The following is a 22,541-nucleotide window of genomic DNA, read 5'->3' as shown; positions in this document are numbered from 1 at the left end:
TCCATCGCCACCTTTCCCAGGCAGCTGCAGCCTCAAAAGTTCACCTTCTAATTTCCAAATCCAAGTGCTCTTCTTGCCATCTTCAAACAGCTAGATGCTGAGACTTCGTCTCCCACCCAGTGGAGCCTCTGCAGTTCCAGATCCTTATTTCCAAGTGTCGCCAGGGAAGCCCACCATTGCCTCAAACTCAGTCTAATGGAAGGAAACCAGACTTGCTCCCTTGGCTAGAAGGGGCCCTACTCACCAAGCTCCTGCTGGGCTCGCCAGTGCTCGTAACCTTGGAATTACGGGGTTCTTTACTTTTTAAAATGTCTTAAAGTTAAACATTATAGAAAAATAACAAAGGACAAGGTAGAAAATTCTTAATCTTTTTCTCCAGTTTCCAAGTCTTCTTTCTTGTTTGCATTTGAGCTTTTATTTCCTATCGTTTAAATCTTTATGGGCACACTTGGATGGTGTCTACGGTCTTTTATTGTCCCTTCTTGATTTACTCAGTCGTTTAATAACTGAGCATCTGCCATGTGTCAGCTTTGTGACACACACACATGCACACACGCACGTGCACACAGACGCACACATCCCTAGTCAAATGAGGCTCTCAGCTTTTTGATAGGGGCTTTTTGATACGTGTGCTCTTATATAACCGGTACTTTATTCTCACTGTAGTCAAGGACTCATTACAATTCCGAAATGAGAAGCTGATCTGGAACTCCACTACAGGTGGTCTTTTTAAAAAAGATCTCTCACAAAAAGAAAGAAGTTTATGCTCCTCATGCCTAAAATCTGTTGGCTGACAACTTTGTTCTTTAATTTCACCAGCTCAAAGAAATTCTTGAAAGTTCTCACCTATTAACAGTTATCAAAATGGAAGAAGCTGGGGACGAAATTGTGAGCAATGCCATCTCCTACGCTCTGTATAAAGGTGAGTAAAAAATAGCTCCTTTTGAAGTGTCAGCTTTGTGTTGCCTTCTGTGGCTTTCATGAGGTACGTTTCTTTTATAAAACAGCTTTATTGAAAGGCAAGCTTGTGCTTAATTTTGATGATCTTAGATTGGAAGCTAGAATAACTACACTTGCCCTGGTGAGGTGAATCTCCTTGGTCATATGTATTTGGTAGAATAATAATTTTTATGTCATTAAAATACTTGTCAAACACAATCACAGTAGTCTCCAAAGAGCTTTTTCTAACAGTGGTTGAAAATAGTTTTTTACTGGGCCTCAGATTCCTTTGAGAATATGGCAGAACTATGGGTCTTTGTCCTAGCATTCTACATATTTGTACACATATGCACACATACTTCACACATAAGTAATTTTGCATTTAATTTCAGGAGTTTACAAATTTCCTGAAGCTTATGAATGAAACTCAGGTTAAAATATTCTCATTCAGGATCTTTGCTGCTTTAGAATTCCATAAAGTGGATGTTACCCATAGTAAATAGATCCTGGGTTGTCTAGACTTGAATTTGTGACTGATAAATGTAAATTAGCTAGAGTAGAGCTAGGCACATTGGAAGTGCAATTAAAGCATTAGCAATTTATTAGAATCATTCTTATTGTACTTGCCAGACATTTGGTTATAAAAGTATTTATTAAAATGGAATTATATCTGTACAGATACGTAGATGCAGAAAATATTAGCTCTGGAAAAGACAAGAATAACAATGTTGTAAGGTGGCTTATTGTTTCATAGATTTAGATGTAGCATAAGTCAGATATGGCCTTGAAATATAATGCTATGGAATCTGAATCTATGGGAAAAACCTTAATATACCATTATTACACCGTTAGGATATTCAATGGAAAAACGTTACTGTAGCCTGAGTTGATCCCCATTATAAACTTTGGGACATACAGGATGTGGTTAAGAATGAGTGAAGATAGAGTGAAGGACAGTTTGAGTGTCTGAATGTAAAAGAACATGCTCAGCATCACCTGTGATAAATAGCTCTGATAATTGGCCACACTGAATGGTTCTGACTCTTATTTCTGGGCCTTTGGTGAGTTGAGTCTTTTCCTGCCCTCTTACAGCCTTCAGCACCAATGAGCAAGACAAGGATAACTGGAATGGGCAGCTGAAGCTTCTGCTGGAGTGGAACCAGCTGGACTTAGCCAATGATGAGATTTTCACCAATGACCGCCGATGGGAGGTGAGCACGAAGCTCTCCTGGGTTATTCTAGTGTTGGGTCTGCACAGTGGTCTGGGCAATGGCTGGTTCATTTCCAGCAAGATTCAATGCTGAATCTCTTAAAGGATTGTTCTATTCCGGAATATCAGGTTTGGTGAGTCTTTATTTCCTTGTCTGCAGCATGGGGTCATAACATTGACTTAGTAGGTTTGTTGTGAAGAGATAATAAAAATAAGTGGTCTAAAATAATATCAACTCCACAGTGCCTTCAGCCACAACATGAGGGTGATTCCCCATATGGGTGCAGAGATGCAGATCTCCTCCTGGATGTGCGTGGGCAGATGTATGGGAAAAATATATGTTGGATGATTGAAAGTAGCTTAACTACAGATCAAGACGGCAGCACTCTTGCTCCCTGCCCCCACCTGCCTAGCCAAGTTCTGATTAGATAACTGTCCGTAATGAGATGCATAAGAGACAAAGAGAACAACTTGACTGACGCTCCCCGGTGAATGTCTTAGAGCAGGGTTACAGGTCCATGGCCTGTTAGGAACAGCAGGAAGTGAGCAGTGGGCAAGCAAGTGAAACTTCATCTGTATTTACACCAGCTCCCCATTGCTCACATTCCTGCCTGAGCTCCGCCTTCAGTCAGATCAGTGGTGGTGTTAGCTTCCTATAGGAGCACGAACCCTATTGTGAACGGAGCATGCAAGGGATCTAGGTTGTGCGCTCCCTATGAGAATCTAATGCCTGATGATCTGTCACTGCCTCCCATCACCCCCAGATGGGACTGTCCAGTTGCAGGAAAACAAGCCCAGAGTTCCCACTGAGTCTACATTATGAGCGTAGTACAATTATCTAATTATATATTACAATGTAATAATAATAGAAATAAAGTGCACAATAAATGTAATGCTCTTGGATCATCCCAAAACCATCCCCCCAGCCTGGTCAATGGAAAAATTGTCTTCCAGGAAACCAGCCCCTGGTGCCAAAAAGATTGGTGACTGCTGTCTTAGAGCTAGAAACCAGGACTCCCCTAGCCACATGAGCAGCTTTAATATGGAAGTTGCACATGCAATAAAAAGCATTTTTTTTTTCTTTCCAGCAGACTGCATTTTCTCACTTTTCAATGTGATTAGTGTTTTAGGATTGCATTTTCCAGCAGTATCCTCCTGTGTACAACTAAAGTGCGGTCAGCCCTAGGAGCCTTGTTCAATGACAATTATTATGAACCATCACACTCAGTTTTATAAGGCTGCTTCTTTGTTTTCAGCTTTTCCCAATTAATTTCAGTCATTAGGGGGCCGTGATAATATACATACTTTTATACATGTATGTATAGATTTGAAGGTGCATATATTTCATAACTTTCATTCTTGGCAGACAGGGTCAGAAAACACTTTCAGGAAACATGCTATCAATTTTAATGAGAACAGCATAAATAAAGTCATGGCTTATGAATTTTTAAATTATTCATTCCTTTAGCAAACATTATCTTGTGTATGGTGTTTGCAGTACAATGAACCCTGCTGCACATTGCAAGGCTTTAATTAGTGGAGGGAAAGTGGAACTATAAGTAGATCCAGTCAATTGATTCATAAATGAATTACTGTGTGTGAAATGTTCTATTTAAGTGAGGTCAGATAGTACAAATAAACTTAGGCACGTCATGAATGGTACATTTAATTTTATTAACTCAGCTAAAGATGGTTAAGGGTTAAGGGCACAATGGCTGAGGAAATGGACTCTGGAGTCAGCCCATTTGCATGACTTTGGGCAAATTATTTAACTTCCCTATGCCTCAGTTTCCTCCTACAGTGGCATGTTAGAGCCAGCTTGTATTGGCTGGCAAGAGCCAACTACTAAATTTTTAGAGATTTTTTAAGTTGGTTGTTAAATACAGTCATTATTAATCAGTTATCTTTGGCTGCTCATAGTGGCTCATGCCTGTAATCCCAGCACTTTGAGAGGCCAAGGTGAGAGGATTGCTTGAGTCCAGGAGTTTGAGATCAGTCTGGACAACATGGCGAAACCCCATGTCTACCAAAAAAAGTATATATATATATATAAATTTACTGGGCGTGGTGGCACACACCCGTAGTCCAGGCTACTTAGGTGGCTGAGGTGGGAGGATTGCTTGAGCCCAGGAGTTGGAGGTTGTAATGAGCTAAGATCACACCACTGCACTCCAGCCTGGACAACAAAGCCAGATCTTGTCTCAAAACAAACAAACAAAAAAACCCAAAAAACAAAAACCAAAAAAAGTGAATTTTTCAAACTTAGAATTACATAGATTTTATAGAATTCTATAGAATTGCAAAGGTAATCAATAATCAAAACATATCATTTTCTAATTATTTGATTACATTTACTATTACCTTTGCTCTGAAGGCCAACTCTGCGTATTGTATGTGGAAGCTGGAGACGCTATACGATGGTGAGCCACTCCACATCTCTTCCCAATTCTGTGTTTAGTGATGTCACATTGGTAGCTGAAACTTGGCCACAATGGAAGTATTTACACCGTAGGAATCAGAAAACACTACAAATCAGGGCTTCTGTTTTCTTTGAGAGAGCCTTTGGTTCAGTGTTTACCAGTACCCAACCGCTCATCTGAAAATGGAGATGACGATAATAGCAGTACTTATCTCCTTGGGCTGTTACGATGATTAAATCAGATAATGTTTCTAAAGTGCTTAGAGCATTGGCACATGTGAAGCATTATTTGTTTTAAAATAAAAATCTCCGGAATACTGATAAATTGCCCCAAGCAATTTCCCTATGTGTGTTCACTTGCCCGTCACACCAGTCCGCAGCATGGATGATCCCCTTTGTGGTTATGAAATCAGGGCCTCATTGGTATCATGGCAGGGGGAGTTGCTGATAGTTTTTTGAGGGCCTGGTCTGAACTTGCATCTCTGAGAGGAATTTGACCTGTGTTAGCTTATTTCATCCTGGCAACCATCTGTTTCTTAGAAGAGCAAACTGAGGCTCAGAGACACAATATTCCAGGTCATATGGCTGGAAAATGGTAGACTCAAGTTTTGAAAGCAAAGATGTGACTGGCGGCAAAGCCTCTTCCCATATGCTAGTGGTTCTCAAGGTGTGAGTCCTGGACTGGTGGCAACCTGGGAATAACCTTGGCACTTGCTACCTCGCAAATCACCAGGCTCCACTTCAGACTTGTAGAAATTCCAATATTGACTCCCAGCATTCTGCAGTTACCAGGCCCTCCAAGTGGTTCTGATTGAAGTTTGAGAACCACTGCCCTATGCTAGCGAGTGTGTGACCAGTGGAAAGGCCAATGGATTTAGAAAAGAAAAGTGAAATGCTGGACATGAGGAACACTTCCTTAAAGGACAGAAGAGAAATCAGGTAGCCCCCTCTTCCCCTGCTGAACCCTGCAGGATCCACAATGTGGGGACTCAAGGGACCCTTGACAACTCCTTCTCTAAGCAATGTGTGATCCCCATGAGACCAGCATTTGGCAGGAACAAAACTCATTAATGCTGCCGTGGGCAGAAGACATCCACCTAGACCAGGGATCAGGCATGCAGTGTAAGAGAGTAAGTGGGCCTGTAGGTCCCAGGGAGGAGTGGTGGGGACCGTGGGGAGCTGGAGATCCAAGGCTCTGGGAAGCAGCTGCCCCTTGGCTCCCACTGATGGTTCCCATGTTGTTGGAGCTGCTGGTTTTTACTCTTTTTTTGGGGGGGGCGGCGGGGGATGGAGTTTTACTCTTGTTGCCCAGGCTTGGAGTGCAGTGGCACGATCTCGGCTTACTGCAACCTCCGCCTCCTGGGTTCAAGCGATTCTCCTGCCTCAGCCTCCAGAGTAGCTGGGATTACAGGTGTGTGCCACCACGCCAAACTAATTTTTGTATTATTAATAGAGATGGGGTTTTACCAGGCTGGCCAGGCTGGTCTCGAACTCCTGACCTCAGGTAATCTACCTGCCTCAGCCTCCCAAAGTGATGGGATTATAGGCATGAGCCACCACGCCCAGCTTATTTTATTTTATTTTATTTTTGAGATGGAGTCTCACTCTGTCACCCAAGCAATTTTGGCTTGCAATTTTGCAATTTTGGCTCACTGCAACCTCTGCCTCCCAGGTTCAAGCGATTCTCCTGCCTCAGCCTCCCAAGCAGCTGGGATTACAGGCACCTGCCACCACACCTGGCTAACTTTTTTATTTTTAGTAGAGATGTAGAGATGAGGTTTCACCATGTTGACCAGGCTGATCTCGAACTCCTGACCTCAAGTGATCCGCCCACTTCGGCCTCCCAAAGGTCTGGGATTACAGGTGTAAGTCACTGTGCCTGGCAGCTTTTACTCTTGAGATTTTAATGCTAGAAATGTGGATTTTGATGAATTTTCTAATTTTTAAATGTTGGCAATAGAATAAAATTGTGAGAAATGCTATGGAGGACACACAGAACACGACTGAGAGCTGGAGTGGCCTGTAGTCCACTGGGTTGTGTCTGAAGGAAACATTGATGATCCTTTTTTTTTTTTTTCTTGAGATGGAGTCTTGCTCTGTCACCCAGGCTGGAGTGCAGTGGTGTGATCTCGGCTCACTGCAACCTCTGCCTCCTGGGTTCAAGCGATTCTCGTGCCTCAGCCTCCCGAGTAGCTGGGACTACAGGTGCGTGCCACCACACCTGGCTAATTTTTTTTAATTTTTTTTTAGTAGAGATGGGGTTTCACCCTGTTGGCCAGGCTGGTCTCAAACTCCTGACCTCAAGTGGTTTTCCCACCTTGGCCTCCCAAAATGCTGGTGATCTTTCTTAAGATTCTCCGTAAGTTCCTATGGGCTAAGTTTTGTCAGAAGCCCAGAAAGTAGAGCTAGAGACAGAAAAAAATCAAGTATTATTGTCAAGTGATCCAGTGACTTATTGGTATGTAACATGACCAGACATTGGCTTGGTGGCATGTGGTTTGCATATAGTTTGATGCATTCTATTTTAACACCTGTATTTGAGAACGCAGTCACCATAATAGAAGGTTCCTGGGCATCTGTGAAGGGCAGCAGATCCCACAGTGCAGTGTAGAGACAGCGGTGGTGGCTGGGTCATAACTGGTAGCTACTGTTGACTTCAGAGAGGTGGTTCCAGGTATACTACTACCCCCACACCCCCACCCTCTGATCGAGTGTTTCCTCTATGTCTGATACTGGGGAAAATTTTTGACCAATGTCATCTCTACATGGGTGTATTTATCTCTACTTTAGCAAGGAGGTAAGTCACAACCAAATTCACATCTAGCTGAAGACAAAGATTTCACCATGCCATTCCCCTGTTTAGAGGTTTGAACTGTAATCCTCTGTTGTGTTAAAATGGAAAAAAGATACATTTTATTCTCAAGACAGGATTGAAAGAGAAGTTGAAGGTATTATTACTCTGTGACTGGAAATACGGTGCTGCTGAGGAAGAAAAATGCCTAGTGTTTTCTTTACCGTATTTGTGTAGTGTTAGTACTGTCGCTGTTCTTTCTCCTTAGTCTGCTGACCTTCAAGAAGTCATGTTTACGGCTCTCATAAAGGACAGACCCAAGTTTGTCCGCCTCTTTCTGGAGAACGGCTTGAACCTGCGGAAGTTTCTCACTCACGATGTCCTCACTGAGCTCTTCTCCAACCACTTCAGCACCCTTGTGTACCGGAATCTGCAGATCGCCAAGAATTCCTATAATGATGCCCTCCTCACATTTGTCTGGAAACTGGTTGCAAACTTCCGAAGAGGCTTCCGGAAGGAAGACAGAAATGGCCGGGACGAGATGGACATAGAACTCCACGTAGGTACTGGGAGAGTTGCCTGCTTGAATTCTCGGATGTTTTGAGGCTTCCTTCACAAGATATCTCCATTTTCCCTACTCCCTGTCTTGTTGCCATAAAATAGTTAACACATTGACATTGTTAATTTTTTTTTTTTAACTCCGTTTACTTAAGATAAGGCGTCTGTCTATAGGGTGAGTCTCTGCTATTTCTAATGTCTTGCTTTGTGTTCTATACTATACTATATTTCAGACTAGTTGCAGTTTTTCTTTTTCCTTTTCCTTTTTTTTTTTTTTTTTTTTTTTTTTTTTTTGAGGCAGAGTCTTGCTCTGTCACCAAGGCTGGAGTGCAGTGGCCCAATCTCAGCTCACTGCAATCTCTGCCTCCTGGGTTCGAGCAATTCTTCTGCCTCAGCCTCCCAAGTAGCTGGGACCACAGGCACTCGCCACCATGCCCGGCTAATTTTTGTATTTTTAGTAGATACGGGGTTTCACCATGTTGGCCAGGCTGGTCTCAAACTCCTCTCCTCGTGATCTGTCTGCCTCGGCCTCCCAAAGTGCTGGGATTACAGGCGTGAGCCACCGCGCCTGGCCTCTTTTTTCTTTTCTTTTCTTTTTTTTTTTTGAGACAGAGTCTCACGCTGTTGCTGAGGCTGGAGTGCAGTGGCCCAATCTCAGCTCACTGCAACCTCCGCCTCCCAGATTCAAGCGATTCTCCTGCCTCAGCCTCTCAAGTAGCTGGGATTACAGGCATGCACCACCATGCCTGGCTAATTTTTGTATTTTTAGTAGACATGGAGTTTCACCACGTTGGCCAGGATGGTCTCGAACTCTTGACCTCAGGTGATTTGCCTGCCTTGGCCTCCCAAGTGTTGGGATTACAGGTGTGAACCACCGTGCCCGGCCTCAGGTTTTCTTAATTACAGGGCTTGGTGTGGTATACTTTCTGAAGGTATCTAATAGGGAATAGGGGCAAACAAATAGCTGCATGCTCTTGTCATCCTTCACCGGCCATGATCTGCTTAAAATAGCAGCTCGCGTGCTCTTTTGTGAGCAAAAGTGGGAAGTGCATATTTTCAAAGAGATAAATCTGGATATTCACTTGAGACAATTTTGTGGCTGTAACACCTAGAATCCCGCAGGACTTCTCATTTTAAGCACAGGAAGGCCCAGTTCCCGATTGCCAGCACCTGTAACTCTTTGCCGAAAGTTTATCCTGATCCGAGCCCAGCAGTGTATAAATACCCCCACTTGAAGGAGCTGACTTGAAGGTTTGTGCCCTACTCTGGCTCCTAGAGTTGGCTAGTGGGGCTGATCTCTAGTTATCCATCAAGATAATTGGCTTGATAATGCACCTTTTATTGGGTTCCCTTTTTTTCTGGTATCATTTCCTCAGGTCTCCATTGGTTTCTCTGAGATCACGTCCAAAATAAACTACTTGCCTCAAATCCTTGTCTCAGATTTTTTCTGGGGAAACCCAAACTAGGTCATTATCCTTTGTAATTATGGAATTTTTAGACTGCGTGTATGTGTGTTGCAAAAATCTAAATGCACTAGGTGTTTGCAGGAATTGGAAGTGTTTAAAGAGCTTCTGTTCAACTATATTCATGTTAAATTTCTCTGCAATATGCATAATATGCCTCATGCATTTTATACATTGGTAAAACCTGTAAAGAAGTTGAAAAGGAATATATTACATATATCCATTTAGTTGTTTTTCTATCTGAAAAGTTTCCCTTAAAGGTACAGAATGCTGAATAGGAGCCGGGATTCTAAGTGATAGGTTAGGCATCGAATCTTGGAATAACCGTCCAAAGAAATAAGCCACAGTTTTATGTTGGGATAATTGAACTTAAGCCATAGGAAAGTTGGAATCTAGTTTGAATAATTTTTTTCTGGAAGAGAAACAGAGTTACATGATGAGAAGGAATTGCTTTCTCTCAGCCTGTCAGGAGTCATTCTGTTTTCAAATTGCTCTCAAGGCTTTTTTTCACCCTTTATACCTTTTCATCTAGTTGCACTTTGTCTTTTATGACAGATAAAAGATTTGGTGTCAAAATTAGACCACCCAGTGAGTTGCAGAGATGAAAAACACATCACTGTACTGTGAGAATGGAGTCGTGCACAAAGCCACAGAGCCCTCCAAACGTGGGCCACTCTTCTAGGGCTTCCTGATCCCAGAATAGTTTCCATTTGCACATGCTGACCACATGCTCTAACCCCCCAGGACGTGTCTCCTATTACTCGGCACCCCCTGCAAGCTCTTTTCATCTGGGCCATTCTTCAGAACAAGAAGGAACTCTCCAAAGTCATCTGGGAGCAGGTAAGTGCCCAAGCCCACAACAGATTTACACCACATGTATGCTTTGTTTTAACAGTTCTGATCCTCTCAAAATTCACATGCTAATATAAAACATCATCAGTGAAATGGGATGTCTGAGGTCAGGTGAACATGGCCTCTGTTCCATGTTGGGAGGGACAGTCCCTGGAAAGTAGTCGGGCCTGGGGGGACAGTCCAGTAGGCACCTGCTTCTCAGGTGTGTATGGCTGTGTGATTGTTTTCCAAGTGGATGAGGTATTCACATTTGATTTTAAAAATTAATTTCCAGCTTTATTGCATCATGGACAGGAGGTAGGCCCCATGAAAAATTCTGCTTTGGAAAGTTTATTGAGAATTTTCCTAGTGATTTAGCATGTAAGAACTTTTGTAAATGGTTTATGGATGCTCACATTACTTTCTTTATTTTGAGAGATAAGCTTAGATATTGAATATTGAATTCACATACTCAGTCTTAAAGTTACATTGTTCAGGTCCTCTGTGTTCTTGCCCAGGACCCATTCAACTTTTGAACTATTCCAGTATGAGAGTGAATTAGACCTCCCACTATCATGGTCTTACTGTCAGTTTCTCATGGCATTATTCTTAATATTTTTATATGCTAATTCTATGTTCAAGACTGTGAACATATTCAGGTTCCAAGTTATTTTGTGTTCATTAAAAATTTTACTTTGAATCATTATGACTAGTTCCTAGGGAGAGTTTAGGGCTTCCTGACCCCAGAGCAATTTCCATTTGCACATGTCAACCACAGTCTCTAACCCCTCCCATCAAATTGATTCTACTATTTCCTGCTTTTGCCATGAATACAGTCTTGTTGGACATTAATGTTAACTTGACCACTTCAGGGGATTAAGAATTAACCTTAGGCTGGGCGAGGTGGCTCACCACCTGTAATCCCAGCACTCTGGGAGACCGAGGCTGGTGGATCACCTGAGGTCAGAAGTTCGAGACCAGCCTGACCAACTTGGCAAAACCCTGTCTCTACCAAAAATACAAAAATTAGTTGAGTGTGGTGGTGGGCACCTGTAATCCCAACTACTCGGGAGGCTGAGGCAGGAGAATCACTTGAACCCGGAAGGTGGAGGTTGCAGTGAGCCAAGATTGTACCACAGCACTCCAGCCTGGGCGGCAGAGTGAGACTCCATCTCAAAAAAAAAAAAAAAAAAAAAAAAAAAAAAGAGAGAGAATTAACCTTAAAATTCTCCACCGCCCTAAAAAGACCAGGGGTTGCACTCTGGCAGCCCTGGGAGCCAGCAAGCTTCTGAAGACTCTGGCCAAAGTGAAGAATGACATCAATGCTGCTGGGGAGTCCGAGGAGCTGGCTAATGAGTACGAGACGCGGGCTGTTGGTGAGTCCACAGTGTGGGATGCTGCAGTGGATGCAGATCTGCCATGCAGCATAGACATTGCCGGTGGCACTCACAGGCCAGGTGGTGGAGGTCCGTGGTGTGTCCAGGCTCCCCAGCCTGATTGAGGGCTGCAGACCACAAGGTCCAGATGCCACAAGTTCCTTGGTCCTGGCATATACGGAATTTTCCAAGAATGAACGTGGGAAATCTTGGGATCCCTGATCCCACAGCCACCCAGGGCCATACCCGGGCCCAGTTCTAAGCAACTCAGGGAGCACTGGAGTATTTTTTTGGGGGGTGGGGGGGGTTCTGGATGCCATTACAACAGTGTGACAGGGCTGAGATTTTACCTGACTTGCACACTAACCAGTTAGCCTGCCAGTTTCATATGCACACACTGCCAGAGGACCCAGCCCCTGGGCCTGCGACACTCATGGTTTGTCACTTGTAGCAAAAGCAGCAGCCTCAGTAGCATCTTGGGTTGCTTCCCCTTGCCTCGGTTCCCGAGGGGTAACTCTAATAATGGTTGCGCTGCAGCTCCCTGAAGTTAGGGGACACGGAGCTTCTATCAGGGCTGCAGCTGAGATTACTTATTGCCTGGAGTGGACGAAACTCCACTAAGCATTACTCTCCTGGCGTGTCTCAGGACGCCTGACTGCTGTTTGCTATTCAGTCCTTGAACAAAGCTTGTCAGTGTCCTTTGCACAGAGGCCTCGATCATTCAGGAATGTGAGAAATCCGGAACCGACTGCCTCTAAACATCATTTAAAATGAGAATTTCGGGACTGCTCAGTTTTTTCCATTTTCACTTGACAGTTTTGAGTTTGCAATGTGGTATTTGCATCCAGGTTTGTCTAGTGTCTTATCAAATGTAAACATGCTCATGAGTTTAGTTTGTCCGTGTTGGAAAAAAGGTGTCTAATTATTTCTTTTAATTTATTAAAATTTCAAAGCAGTTCATTTCTGGATGGCCTCAATTAGGCAATGGCTCCTAATATTTTTACTTTTAAAAAATTTCCTCTCAGGATCTACACTGCAATTTCTTTGTCTTTAGATCATGAAATGTAAGCACACACTAATGCAGTAGGTCAGTGTTTTTTTTTTTTTGTTGTTGTTGTTGTTGAGACGGAGTTTCACTCTTGTTGCCCAGGCTGGAGTGCAGTGGCATGATCTCGGCTCACTGCAAGCTCCGCCTCACAGGTTCAAGCAATTCTCCTGCTTCAGCCTCCTGAGTAGCTGGGATTACAGGCGCCCGCCACCTTGCCCAGCTAATGTTTTGTATTTTTAGTAAAGATGGGGATTTGCCATGTTGGGCAGGCTAGTCTCGAACTCCTGACCTCAGGTGATCCGCACGCCTTGGCCTCCCAAAGTGCTGGGATTACAGGTGTGAGCCACCGCGCCCGGCCTTTTTTTTCTCTGTGCCTTATCTGCCAAACAACCTTGCCAAGAAGACGTAGAGTTCACATGAGATGGAAGAAGGGCTGCTCTGATTACGGGGGGATGGAAGGAGGGGAGGTGCAGAAGGTCTAGAGCCCTTCTCAGTGGCTGAGGCTCTTCTGCCTGAGCCCAGATGGAAGCCCATCAAAGAGAGGGACTCCCTGTGTGCAATGCAGTCTCAATCCAGTGAGCAGGTATTGCCACCTGCTGCCATCGGGAGCTCTGCTGGGTTTGTTGTGCCTTTAGAAAATCCTGCTATTCAGTAACGAATTGTGTTGTGATGGCATTTTCTATGCCTTTTATAAGAATGGACTCACACCCAGGCTATTCTTGGATTCAGGAGTTGGCTGGGGGTGGAAGCAGCACAGCTGTGGTCATGTGCAGCTCTGACACCAGCTTCTCTCTGTGCTGCTGTCGCTGTAGAGCTGTTCACTGAGTGTTACAGCAGCGATGAAGACTTGGCAGAACAGCTGCTGGTCTATTCCTGTGAAGCCTGGGGTGGAAGCAACTGTCTGGAGCTGGCGGTGGAGGCCGCAGACCAGCATTTCATCGCCCAGCCTGGGGTCCAGGTAAACCATGCTCAGCCTCCAGACCACATGGGGCTTTTATGTCAGATGCTATCAGCGGCATTAAAAAATATTAAAAACAATCCTTATTCTCCAATATAAAAGCCATAGAAGGAGTGGTTTGGTGATGATGTGGGAGATGGCAGAGTATAGGCATTGGTTGAAATCCATGCTTTAAGAGATGGTGCAGGACAAAGAATATTCTTTGAGTTTCCACTAAGCAAACAACACAGCATCGCAATTACGAGCTGTGTCTCTGGATCCCACTGCTTGGGTCTCCATCCGCTGTACCCCCAATGAAGTGTGTGATAATGGGCCAAGTCACATGAGCTCTCCGAGTCTTAGTTTCTTCGTCTGCAAAATGGTGAGAGTAGCGGATAAAGGGTTATTGTGAGGATTTAAGGAGATAATATGTGAAAGGCGTTGGCCCTTTATTTAGCTATTGCTACTGCAGTTATTATTAGTAGTGATAGCGGTAGGGAAACTATTGTGAAATGGGTAAAAGCAGTCTTGAGGGTTTCTGCACTGAAGTGAATGAATCGTAGTCTGCACCTGGTGTCTCAGGCTGCAGAGGGGAGCTTTTCATCCACAGTTCCAGTTGTAGAAATGTGGGTGTGAGAAGGGGAGGGGGAAGGGAAGAGATGGAGGGACCAATGCTTGTCAGCCACAGCTGTTATACACAAGGCCACGTTTCATCTTCACAGCACCTGTGGCGATGGGTGCCCTCCCATTTCACTGAGGGGATGCAGGAGCTCAGAGAGGTTCTGGAATGTCCTTCCAGCTTGCACTGCTGGGAAGTAGCAGCAGTGGGATCGGCTCTCATGTTGATTGCCTGCAACTTTCACGTCATGGACTTTCCATGATATCATACAGCCAAGTGTTTATGAACAAAACCCGCTTACTACTGCAGCTAAGCGAGGTTAAAGGAGAGCATTGATCCATGACAAGGAGCGCACAGAGAGGGTCTTACTATTGCTCAGTTTTAGCCTCTGCTGTAGTGTAGTGGGTAGAAGTAAGGCTGGTGCTGGAGTCGGGGTGTGCCTGGGAGGTGGTGCTGGAGTCGGGGTGTGCCTGGGACGCTGGGCTGGCTTCCCAGGTGGGCCACACTCTGCTTATGGCTTCCTGGGCCCCAAACCCCATCTTGCGTATGTCCCAGAACTTGGGGCCCTGTGGAGGCTGGTTTTTACTCCTGCCCAGGTTCACAGATCCTGAGGTTTCAATCAGATGCCAGGTCATTCATTTCACTGAAAATCTTACTACCAGGCCACAGGATCACCTGTGGGCCCGGCCAGGGAGTTTCCTTTCAATAGTCAAGGTGCTGTGTGGCATCAGAATGCTGCCAGTGACCATGGAACCCAACCCAATGCTGTAATTTCTGTGACTGGGGCCTGACAGTGACACTCCGTGATGGCCCCAGCAGAATAGGAGAGTGAGGAAGACTAAGCACAACCTGTCTTCCTTGCCCGTGACCCCCGCACACCCTCCCAAGAAGTAAACCCCAAAGTGAGGATTTCAATGCAAGGAGTTTATTCTGGAGGTGAACCTGGGAAGCACAGGAGGCGCCAGGGAGACAGGGAAGGGACAGGGACAGACGTGATGTGCTGATGAGGATGTTGCCACTGTGGGCACCGGGGCTTGGCCTGCCGGGTACCTCTGGGAAACTGTAGAACCTGCTTCATTGTTGCCTGGCCCAGTGCAAAACAGCTGGCCCTTTACCCACCAACTGCAATTGGTTGTTTGTTGAAAGCTGATACCTTGTTCCAGGACACTAGTCCTCACGGGTCGAGCACGCACCTGGCTGGAGCAGCCCCAGGCAGGGGCCCTCAGAAGCAGCCATCCTCCTCCAAGGGCAGGGCAGGTGCCCAGGGCTGCAGGGGTGCATGTCAGTCCCCGCCCTCCAAGCCCGCACTGAGAAGGTCCTGGGTTTCCCTTTTCCTCTGCTCCTGAGATACACCAACCTCCTTCTGCTTGACGGGCTATTTTTTGAGAGATGTGGATCCTTTGATGTGGTCGAGTCTATGCTCCCTGCTAACTCTCGGAGCTGCCGTGAGTTTTCTAACTTCCACCTTTGTGGAAGTTCCTTCTATCCCAATGTCAAGGGTTGATTCGTCTGGGAAGAGCTTTTTCATGCATTTCAGCCTGAATTGACGTCAAGATACCGACAGTCTCCCGCTTCCGAACTTCCTTTTAGTTTCCTGACAAAAGCATCACCTGTCTTTCTCCAGAAATGAATCCTTGGGGACTCTGCAGGTAGTACTGGCTGTGCCTGTGAATTTGTGATCATTGAAGACAAAGGAGCCAGAAAGATACTTGTTTAAACTTATGTAATAAAAATGTGAGTTGGACAAAAAATTCCTAGGTTTATTGAATTTGAACGTACACAACTATTACTTTAAAGTGCACATAATCCAACTCAGAAAAAGAGTTAAAATAAAACCAAGTTTGGCCAGGTGTGGTGGCTCATGCCTGTAATCCCAGCACTTTGGGAGACCAAGGCGGGTGGATTACCTGAGGTTGGGAGTTCGCAACCAGCCTGACCAACATGGAGAAACCCCATCTCTACTAAGAATACAAACAAACAAACAAAATAGCTGGGCCTGGTGGCACACACCTGTAATCCCAGCTACTCAGGAGGCTGAGGCAGGAGAATCACTTGAACCCGGGAGGCGAAGGTTGTGGTAAGCCAAGATCGCGCCATTGCACTCCAGCCTGGGCAACAAGAGTGAAACTCCATCTCAAAAAAAAAAATAAGGGCATTAATTCAAAGAGCTGTGTATTTTGGGGAAAGCGTGGGGCAGGGAAGAAAGTTTGCATGCCATCCTGCATATAATTGTGTTAATAAGGACTTGTTCTCTGTCTTTGTTTCCCTGTAGAATTTTCTTTCTAAGCAATGGTATGGAGAGATTTCACGAGACACCAAGAACTGGAAGATTATCCTGTGTCTCTTTATTATACCCTTGGTGGGCTGTGGCTTTGTATCATTTAGGTACAAACCAAGGCACATAATTGTGTGTGTGTGTGTGCCAGTGTGTGTAGATGCATCCACATATGTGTGTTCTCGTGTAAATGATTAAAAAGCCTAGAACTTATGATGTTCACATTGGTGCCTATGAATTTGGTCTGGTTTCTCCCCTGACTTTTCCTGGGTTCCCTCTTAAGTGAGTAGAGGTGGGGTTGTGTCTTTAATATCTGGGGCAGAATGTGGATTTGTTAATTGCAAAATGCCAGGTATTGAATTGGGGTCGGGCCCATCTTAGGACAGTTTTGATCCTGTCTCTTCCTCCTGGTTACAAGTCTGTATTTATCTATGTTTAGAAGTGGGGAGGGCTGTGCCCATCCCATGCTTGCAAGGACGCTGACGATGCCCTTATCTCTGGGTCCAGGAAGAAGCCTGTTGACAAGCACAAGAAGCTGCTTTGGTACTATGTGGCGTTCTTCACCTCCCCCTTCGTGGTCTTCTCCTGGAATGTGGTCTTCTACATAGCCTTCCTCCTGCTGTTTGCCTACGTGCTGCTCATGGATTTCCATTCGGTGCCACACCCCCCTGAGCTGGTCCTGTACGCACTGGTCTTTGTCCTCTTCTGTGATGAAGTGAGACAGGTAGGGCAGCCATGACAGCAGGAATCCCCTCGCTTCCTCAGTGGGAGGCATCTTTTTAAAGCCAAGAGGTATAGAAGTTGCTTCTGAAGTTCAAAAGTCATTATTTTCCCAAAATAAATGTTCTCTTTAGGTGCTAATCTGTGAATGTGAAGGTGCATTTTCACACCCTTAGTAATTCAGTAAGATCTCCTAGTACCAAGTTTATTCTGTGCTCTCTAATGAATGTTAATTGATGGAGATGTATTAGTCAGGAATGGGGGAGTGTTCGAAGAGAAGAGAGACCCAGGATGGTAAACCCACTGCTGTCATCAGGAGTGGTTTGCCATTACCATGGCATGATAAGTAGCAGGGAGCTGGCAGGACTTTTGAGCTAAGAGCATCTTAATGCCCAGCATGTCAGAGTGACAATGTTTTAAAGTCATGTAACTCCCTGTGGGTTTCAGGGAGCTGGTGTGAATTATTCATGGTGCTTTTCTGCAGTTTCTTGGGACCTTCATTTTTGGCATCCTTTCTCTACTGTTGAACCCAGAAGTCTAGCTCAGGACTCATGTGTAGCAGGCGCTTGGTTAGTAATTGTTGAAGAAATAAATGTCGATGGTGAAAGTGGCGTTATCCCTAAACCATTATGAAAAGTCATCCCAGAAAATCCTTTCACACTTAGCAGTTTACAAATTGTTTGAGAACTGCTGTTGTTGTCACTGTTGTCCCCTCTGAACCTAAATGCAAAAATACATCAATTCAGCAAGTGCATGCTAGGCACTGACAGTTTCCGAGGTACAATGCCATGTGCTACAAGAGATCTGGAGGGGCAAAGAGTGTTTTTATTGCCCTTATAGAGTCACTGACTCGTATAAGAACCCTATGTTGGCTTAAACTTTCATGCCAACTCTGACAGACTTTTTTTGGTGACTCCCAGCAGTCCTGGGTTGAGAAAGATTCCAAGGGTCTGTTCTCAGCAGGAGAGTGTTTTGATTGATTAGTGATGTCTGCCATGGGTATGACCTGTGGGAAGAGTCCTGGTCTGTCTGTTCTCAGCAGGAGAGTGTTTTGATTGATTAGTGATGTCTGCCATGGGTATGACCTGTGGGAAGAGTCCTGGCACCAGTGCCCTGTATCTGCCTTTCCTTGCCTAGTAGGTCTGAGGTGCAGATGGGGAATAGAGCTGGGATGCAGGTGGAGGAAGCAGAAGCTAAATTTCTCATGCCAGTGTTGAACAGCAGGATTATCAGGCTTCACTTACCAGCAATTCTTCCCCCAGGACAGGGCCCTGCTATGTGCAGGGGATTTCCCTAACTTCGGATCAGCCCTATGGGAGTCCCATGCACTGCCCTGGAAAGTCCCATCCACAGCCCTGCCCAGGCCATGCCCTCAGTGTTAGTCTGTAGGGCTGCCAAGATGAAGCACCATAGACCATATGGCTTTAATAACAGAAGTTCATTGCCTTATGGTTCTAGAGGCCAGAAGTCTGAGATCAAGCTGTTGGCAGGGCTGACTCCCTCTGAAGGCCGTGCGGGAGACTCTGTCCTAGCCCCTCCTCTAGCTTTTGGCGGCCAGCTGGCAAGCTTCACCATTCCTTGGCTTGTCGATGCATCACTCTGATCCTTGTCCTCAGGGGTGACTCCTGCATGAGTGATTGTGTCCAAATTTCCACTCTTCCTGGGGACATTTGTCGTACTGGATCAGGGGCCACCCTACTTCAGCATGACTTCCTCTTTACTTAATTAGTGATATCTGCAATGCCCCTGTTTCCAAACAATGTCACATGCCAAGGTACTGGGGGTTAGGACTTCCATGTGTGAATTTTTAGAGACACAATTTAACCTGTAACACCTACAACAAGTCTCTTTCTGTTAGCTGCCATCCTACTTCCTTGCTCTGTGTTGTGATTTGCTACGTATGTGTCAGCAGCAGCGAGGGAACGGAAATATTCTATTTGAGGGAAGCAGAGAAAGACTGAAGGAAATTCATCGTTTAGAACAGGGTGGGCCCAGACCAGAGTGAGAAAGTGAGAGAAGCAGCCCTCATCCAGCTAGGAATCCTGGAGCCATGGTGCGGGAGCTCACTCTGGATGAGGTCCTGCGTTTTCCCTTCTCCTGAGCTGGCGTGGTGTCCTCCACTCTTGCTTGTAGTTGACCATGACCAAGACCCTTTTCAAAGGCACTTCAGGAACAAAAAGACAGCATTCTCAGCTTAGCTTTTGCAAGAGGGAGGGGCTAAAAGGGTAAGATTGGGGGCTTTGTAGCACTGGAGGGGGAAGAACCCCAACACCCCCTACCTCTCACTCCCTCTGAGGGGCTGGCTGATGTCTTATTATGTACTGGAAACAACTGGGACAGTGTCTGCCCCAAGAGTAGGGTAAGTGCCAATTTTTTTTTTTTTTTTGAGACTGTATCTTGGTCTGTCGCCCAGGCTGGAGTGCAATAGCATGATCTTGGCTCACTGCAATCCCTGCCTCCCAGGTTCAAGCAATTCTCCTGCCTCAGCCTCCCGAGTATCTGGGACTACAGGCACGCGCCACCATGCCCAGCTAATTTTTGTATTTTTAGTAGGGATGGGGTTTCACCGTGTTGTCCAGGATGGTCTTGATCTCTTGACCTCATGATCCACCTGCCTCGGCCTCCCAAAGTGCTGGGATTACAGGTGTGAGCCACCATGTCCGGCCACCAAAGGGTTTTGCCTGGTCTGTGGAAATTGGTAGCCTTGGAGGGCAGCCCGCTGGTTCCTGGCAGGCCCTTACCGGCACAGCTTACAGGAGAGGCAGCTGGACCACCTGGGAGGTCACACAGGCCTCCAACCCTTGGTGGCCACTAACAGGCAGGAACTTGAGCTCTGTGGGGGCAGCAGAGTTTGCTGGAAGAGGCACAGGGTCTGTAGGAACTGGAGCAGCACACTGCATGACTCAGGTGACCAGCCTGACATCTCAAAGGTAGCCACTGAGTAGAATCAAGTGACAATGGATTCATAGCCTGATGGGGAAATGAGTCATGAGCACAAATTAGCAGAGAGAGAGAGAGAGAGAGAGAATGAGAGAGAGAGGGAGACAGGAGAAATGTGGAGGTGGGGAGGGAGAAAAAACCAGCTGGAATTACGAATGGCTGGTGCAGTAGTAACTTACTGAATTTTTTGGACCTGAAAGAGGTTATTTAGAGAATAAGAGGATGGACGTCTGGCATGGTGCCCTAGTGCATCTCTTCTTGCATCAACTCCACTGGGAGGTTCCTTTGAGCTTTTCCAGTTCCTAACACATACTCTTGTTGTTGCTCAGAATTGTGTGGCATGGGAATGATTTGATTTAGATGTTTATTTCTTATTCACATTTGGTCCTCAGGGGCTGGCACAGGAGCTGGCACTGACATGTTTCTGACAAGCGTGTGTGTTTTTACTAAAAGGATTGATGAAGCAAGGTCTTCATAGTTCAACCCAAGGGCTGTGTGCCCTGGGGTGGCCATGGTAACACTCAGGAGACCAGCGTTGGGGAGCTGGAGAGGAACCCTGTCCACAGCCCCACAGGCAGGGGCTCAAGGGTGTTCTCTGGGGCAGAGGGCGCTTTGGTGGCCTCTTTTCAGAATGGTTGATGAAAAGTCAAAAGTCCTTTTTCTGCTACTTTTCACCCCTCAGGCTTCCAAACATTTCTCTACCTGTCCTTGACCCTGCTTCCCTTGCTGCATTAAGGCGCAGAAGCTGCTGTGCAAGTCCAGACATTGTTTGACTCCTTCAGGCATCTAAAGAAACCAGAGGCTGGGCGCAGTGGCTCATGCCTGTAATCCCAGCACTTTGGGAGGCCGAGGCGAGCAGATCACCTGAGGTCAGGAAGTTTGAGACCAGCCTGGCCAACATGGCAAAATCCCATCTCTACTAAAAGTACAAAAATTAGCCAGGCATGGTGGTGCGTGCTTGTAATCCCAGCTACTCAGGAGGCTGAGGCAGTAGAATTGCTTGAACCCTGGAGGCAGAGCTTGCAGCGAGCTGAGATTGCTCCACTGCACTCCAGCCTGGGTGACAGAGCGAGACTCCATCTCAAAACAAAACAAAAAGAAACAAAACAAACAAACAAACAAACAAAAAACAGGAATCTGAGAGAGGACTTGTTCTGGGTTGCTTTGGAAGCAGACCTTGGCCTGGATGGAAGGTGCAGGGAGATTTGTCTTGGCTTCATCCAAGTATTTCATTAATGCATTCTTCCTTTCAACAAATATTTCACACCCCTACTTTGTGCCAGGCACTGTTCTCGGCAGCAATGGACCGAACAGACGAAGATCTCTTCCCCGGTGGAGAGTTCTACCAGTTCATGATGATTTCTGGGAGCTTTCAAGGAGAAGAGATGAGCATCGGCAAGCAGCACTAAGTGGGCGAGTCTTACATTTACTGGGAGGTTGGCCCAGAGGACTTGCAACAGTGAAATCCAAAGTCTGTAAATCACAGACATCTCTGTGCCAATTTCCTATGTGCATTTAGCTACTAAGTCACCTGTTCGGGTCATGCAGGAGGAGACTCAGGAGAAGTACATTTTTCTTGGAGAAGGGCCCTGGGCAGAGTTAGCATGAGGTGTTTTTGCTCAGGGAGGACACAGGGCAGGGACGTGGGTTGGGAGTAGACAGGGGCAGGTGCGCAGGAAAACTGGGGAAGGACAATGGGCTGTAAGTAATTCCCTGGGCCTGCGGGAGGAAGGGTAGGGGTCTGGTTGACCCCTACCTATTCTGTTTGCCTTCATTGTGGGTGATGCTGGATATGGGGGGGATGCTTACTAAATATCTGTTCTTGTTATTTTTAAGAATTATCTTTGAATGGGCCACTTTTAACTCAGCAATCCAGTATGGGAAGCGCCCTGTGCTTAGGGTCAGCAGCATGTGTTCCAGGTGGCTCTGCCATCCGAGGTCTTTTCCGGCCTCACAGCTGTGATTCTGCAGCATGAACGGGTCTGTAGAACATAGCCATGGAGATTCTTACTGTTAAAAGAATCCAACACTCGGGGTCGCTGTTTCTCTTCCGGTCTGCAGACTCATGCATTTGACGTCCTAAATGGGATTGCTTTCCTCTAAGAAACAGTTCTGCTGGCCTGGTGCTGTCTTAATTAACCTAGTTTACACTTGTTAGGAAAAAAAAAACAAACCAAAAAACCCAAAACCCAAGCAGGGTGTGACCTGATTTAGGTTGTGTCTGGGTGTCGAAAAGTCATGCCCTTCCGTGTGTACCTGTGTCCCTTCGCCTGAATGCAGATGTCGAAATGCTGATTTGGAATTTTGAAACGAGGGAGTCAATAAGTGCAAATACAGTTGCTAAATAATCCTTGGGTCTGCTAAACATACATTGGGGATGTTTATTTAAAATGGGATGAGTCCCATCATGCCTTC

The 22,541-nt window shown here is 45.8% G+C and overlaps 1 protein-coding gene across 1 annotated transcript in view; it reads left to right on the top strand.

Annotated features, from left to right (window-relative positions):
- Positions 1–22,541, top strand: part of TRPM8 (transient receptor potential cation channel subfamily M member 8) — a 96,602-nt gene that overhangs the window by 35,191 nt on the left and 38,870 nt on the right. Inside the window, exons 10-17 of the mRNA XM_050750491.1 lie at positions 820–922; positions 2,032–2,150; positions 7,628–7,918; positions 10,125–10,220; positions 11,458–11,587; positions 13,448–13,593; positions 16,464–16,576; positions 16,974–17,190. Of these exons, the coding sequence (XP_050606448.1) occupies positions 820–922; positions 2,032–2,150; positions 7,628–7,918; positions 10,125–10,220; positions 11,458–11,587; positions 13,448–13,593; positions 16,464–16,576; positions 16,974–17,190 (1,215 nt within the window). The remainder of the gene's footprint in view (positions 1–819; positions 923–2,031; positions 2,151–7,627; positions 7,919–10,124; positions 10,221–11,457; positions 11,588–13,447; positions 13,594–16,463; positions 16,577–16,973; positions 17,191–22,541) is intronic.

Source organism: Macaca thibetana, chromosome 12 (assembly GCF_024542745.1).
Source record: "Macaca thibetana thibetana isolate TM-01 chromosome 12, ASM2454274v1, whole genome shotgun sequence".
NCBI lineage: Eukaryota > Metazoa > Chordata > Mammalia > Primates > Cercopithecidae > Macaca > Macaca thibetana.
The sequence above is the reverse complement of the archived record's forward strand: the minus strand, read 5'-3'. Positions and strand labels throughout refer to the sequence as shown.